We start from the raw sequence: 4,509 nt of genomic DNA, 5'->3' as shown, positions 1-4,509 counted from the left end.
TAAGGTTCAATGAACACATTATTTTCCACATACTGTACATTATTGTTTCTCCTCTATTTTTTACAAAGCTCATAGCTCTGAATAGCGAGGTGTGCTGTGATTGGCCAGCTATCCAGCGCATTGTGATTGGCCAGATGCCTCAAGCTTGTGACAGAAATGTTATGCCTCTTAACATATTGTGATGCCTTGTCCGGCTGGAGCGACGAGACATACACATAAAACCCATTATAAACGTGATATAAACATGATTTCTAGTCGTGTCTTCTTTTGGAAGGCCAAACAAAGTAGTTTTGCTTTCTAAATGAAACAGCGTCACACACCGCGGCCTTGAGTGAGCAGAGGCCGGAGGTATAGAGTGAACCGCGGATGGCTTGAGTGAGCAGAGGCCGGAGGTCTAGAGTGAACCGCAGATGGCTTGAGTGAGCAGAGGCCGGAGGTCTAGAGTGAACCGCGGATGGCTTGAGTGAGCAGAGGCCGGAGGTCTAGAGTGAACCGCGGATGGCTTGAGTGAGCAGAGGCCGGAGGTCTAGCGTGAACCGCGGATGGCTTGAGTGAGCAGAGGCGGGCAGCTTGAGGCAGATTCTACGAAGGAGCGTACCTTGGGCTTGCAGCAACCACATGTGGACTCCGCTTCATCCATGGTGAAAGCCGATTTGGCGATCCACAGTGCAAAGTTGATGTATTTCCTCAGCAACCAGCACGGATCAGCTCCAGGCATGATGAAGCGGATATCGTCCTCTTTTGGAAGGCCAAACAAAGTAGTTTTGCTTTCACAGTGAAACACACAGTGTCTATACGTCATGGCGGCGGCGGCAACAACAATACTACAACGAGAATAAAAGGTACGCCTTCTTTCTTTGCATGAACATCTGGGCAGTGTTATGCAAATCTTCCCAAATACTGACGTAGATATGTGGGGGCGTGTTAGAACGAGCCCTTTTAAGGGGGCGTGGACGAGTGTTAACTTTGATAAAGAATATCTCTTTGGATTTGAGACTTTAGTCTTTGCAACTTCACAGATCTTATTTATTCACCAAGAGCTTGTAACACTCCAAAGAGAAAGGAAATTTGAAATCGCATCATATGACCGCTTTAAAGCATTTTCTCCCAAGCTGCTTAAGTCTCTGGTTTCTGCATTTTCCCTCTTAATATATTCAGGTCTCATTGGCTTCTTCCTGGACCTCATTAACATCCTCCATGTCTGACTCCTCTTCATCTTCGGTGTCACTGTCCAGCCTTGTCCAGGATGGCTCTGTGTCAGGCTCAAAGAGCCGTAGGTTTGCTCGGATGGCCACCAGTTTCTCCTCCCTTGCATTCGTGAGCCTGTTGCGAACCTTTGTGTGCGTGTTCCCCAACAGTGACCAGCTGCACTCAGAGGCGGCTGATGTTGGTGGGATTTGAAGGATGATAGATGCTACAGGTGCAAGGGCCTCAGATCCACAAAGTCCTTTCCACCAGGTAGATGCAGATATGTGCTGGCACGACTGCCATATCCCATCCCATTCCCAAAGACCTTGCTTGGTACGGTACTTTGCTAGACTGCCGAGAACTTTGCCTTCATCAAGCCCAAGACGGTGAGACAAGGCAGTAATAACAGTGTAAGCACTGCGGATCTCTTCAGCAGAGAGTATGCTTTTCTCATACTTTGGGTCCAGCATGTATGCTGCTGCATGTATTGGTTTGGTGCAGAACTCTTGGTGCTTCTCCAGGGACTTGACCACTGCAGTTTCCTCCGCTTGAAGCAGCAGGGAGGCGGGCAGGACAGTTTGCATTTCTTCTTTGAGCTCAGCAAACAGATATTTAACATCTGACAAGATGGCAGTATCCCCTTCTATCTTGGCAATAGCTGCTGCTATTGGTTTGAGGATTCTCAGGCTGCCAGTCACTTTTTCCCAGAACATATCATCTAACAGGATTCTCTTGATGGCACTTTCAATGGCTGCAGTTTGGGATATGGCCATCTCTTGCAAAGACTCCTTCCCCTCTAGCAGACTGTGGTACATGAGGACAACCCCACTCCATCGAGTGATGCTGGGGAGCTTCAGTGTGGCGTTCTTGTTTTTTTCTTTTTGCTTAGAGAGGTAGATTGCTGAAGCTACCTGTTTGCCCTTCACATATTTCACGACTTGCTTCGCTGTCTTATACAGTGTGTTCATTGTATTCAGTGCCATGATGTCCTTAAGGAGACGATTAAGAGCATGGGCAGCACAGCCAATTGTTGTTATGTGAGGGTAGGTCTCCTTCACGTGTGCCCAAGCAACCTTCATGTTTGCAGCATTGTCAGTTACAAGTGCACAAACCTTCTCAGGTCCAAGATCACTGATGACTGCTTTCAGCTCATCAGCAATGTAGGATCCTGTGTGTCTGTTGTGCTTTGTGTCTGTGCTCTTATAGAATACTGGTTGAGGGGTGGTGACAATGTAGTTGATGATTCCTTGTCCCCGGACATTCGACCACCCATCAGAGATGACTGAAATGCACTCTGCTTTGTCAAGGGTTTGCTTGACCTTTGCTTGCACTCTGTTGAACTCTCCATCCAGCAAATGAGTAGATAAAGCATGACTGGTGGAAGGTATGTATGAAGGACGAAGGACATTTAGGAATCTCTTCCAGTAGACATTGGATGTGAGCATCAGAGGTGAGCCAGTTGCATACATTGCTCGAGCGAAACATTCATCAGCATTTCTCTGGCTCCGTTCATCCATCGAGTCAAACAATCCTCCGATTCCAGAGTGACCGGGAGCTGACGAGAGGGTGTCTGAATCTGAATCATTTTCACATCGGAGGGAAGCAGATGAACTCTTGTCTGGGGTTGCTTGTTTTGAGTTCTGGGAAAACTTTGGGCACTTGGCTATATGCTGCTGCATCTTTGTGGCATTCTTAACATAGGTCTTTGCACAGTATTTGCAACTGTACACAGCCTTTCCTTCCAGATTGGCTGAGCGGAAATGTATCCACACATGAGATGGTGTGCGTGGCATTGTTCTGTAGAATAAAATTATATATAAACTATCTTAATATAAACATTTTACAGTGGATGCTAATTAATAGAAATAGGCTAGAATAATAAATACTTCTCAATCAGCTATATAACTTAGTAAATATAGTACCAGTCAAAAGTTTGGACACATTGTTTTTAAAAAAAGCAAGCCATCATTTAAGCAAGCCTGCATTTATTTGATAAAAAATGCAGAGAAAACTGTAATATTATTCCAATTTAAAATAACAGCTTTCTTTTTTTAATATACTTTAAAATATCATTTATTTCTGTAATGCAAAGCTGAATTTTTATCAGCCATTACTCCAGTTTTCAAGGTCACGTGATCCTTCAGAAATCATTTTAATATGGTGATTTATTATCAGTGTTGGAAACATTTGGGCTGCCTAATATTTTTTGGAACGTGTGATCCTTTTTTCAGGATTCATTGATGAAAAAAAAACTTTAAAAGAACAAAATGTATTTTTTAACAATATTTTCTTTACTATCACTTTTTTAGCATATCCTTGCTGAATAAAAATATTAATTTCTTAAAAAAACAACAACAACAACAAAAACCTGACAACTTTTTCCAATATTGATAATAAATTAGCATATTACAATGATTTCTGAAGGATCATGCGACACTGAAGACTGGAGTATTGGCTAATTCAGCTTTTTTAATATTATATATATTAATATTATATTATAATATTGTAGTAATATTTCACAACATTAGTTTTGGTCTGTTTTTGAGCAAATAAATGCAGGCTTGATGAGCATAAGAGACTTCTTTCAAAAATTATAAATAGTAGTGTGTCCAAACCTTTTACCAGTAACGTACTCTACTTCTGTATGATAACAGAAAACTGACTAGCAGAAGATAGAAAGAGCATCACAGAGCTAGCTAGCGCATGATATCTAACCTCATAAACTAGCTTACATTTAGCATACTTGATTTACTGCCTAGCTAGCTAATGTATAAACAGAATTTTGTATTTGCTAGTTAAACTTTAATATTGTAGATCAAATTTATTCACCAAAGTAATATCAAAACTTACTTGAATGGATGTAGTCTTCAAGTTCAAAAGCAGAACTGTGGCTTCAATAGCCTTGTGATAGTCAGAGCCTGGAAAATGGAGGGATTTCCCCTCTTAAGTGACTAAGAGGGCGGGGGATGGTCTTTTTAGACAGAGGTTTTTTTTTTTTTTTTTTAATTATCTCACCTAAAGGTTTTCTCAGTTAGTGTATTTGTTTTTACAATGGTAAAATTTTGGTTCACAATAGCTTACACACTGCACAAGAAAGTTTTAAACATAAATTTGTGTAATATTTATGCCATTTACATGACTACTCACCAAGATGGACTTTATTTTTAATAATTATTATTATTTTGTGTGCAGGATTCAAGAAAGAATCTGTTTCTCCTATTAAAATACTTTCATATATTAGAAAAACAAAAAGAGTTTTCTATCAGTTCTATCACTTTGCCTCTGAATGTTGTTCGCTACCTTTAAGGAGGAAAGAGCAGA

General features: G+C 41.2%; 1 protein-coding gene across 1 annotated transcript; it reads right to left on the bottom strand.

The window, feature by feature from the left end:
- Positions 1–978: 978 nt before the first annotated feature.
- On the bottom strand, positions 979–4,175 carry LOC122142485. Its single transcript, XM_042753442.1, has 2 exons — positions 4,039–4,175; positions 979–2,985 (listed from the first exon to the last, which is right to left on the bottom strand). Exon 2 carries the CDS (start codon positions 2,979–2,981, stop codon positions 1,155–1,157), a length of 1,827 nt encoding a protein of 608 aa, XP_042609376.1. The 5' UTR covers positions 2,982–2,985; positions 4,039–4,175; the 3' UTR covers positions 979–1,154.
- Positions 4,176–4,509: the final 334 nt, after the last annotated feature.

The sequence above is a fragment of the Cyprinus carpio genome, chromosome B25, assembly GCF_018340385.1.
Source record: "Cyprinus carpio isolate SPL01 chromosome B25, ASM1834038v1, whole genome shotgun sequence".
Classification (NCBI taxonomy): Eukaryota; Metazoa; Chordata; class Actinopteri; order Cypriniformes; family Cyprinidae; genus Cyprinus; species Cyprinus carpio.
Note: the sequence above shows the minus strand (reverse complement) of the source record. Positions and strands in the feature narration are given on the sequence as shown.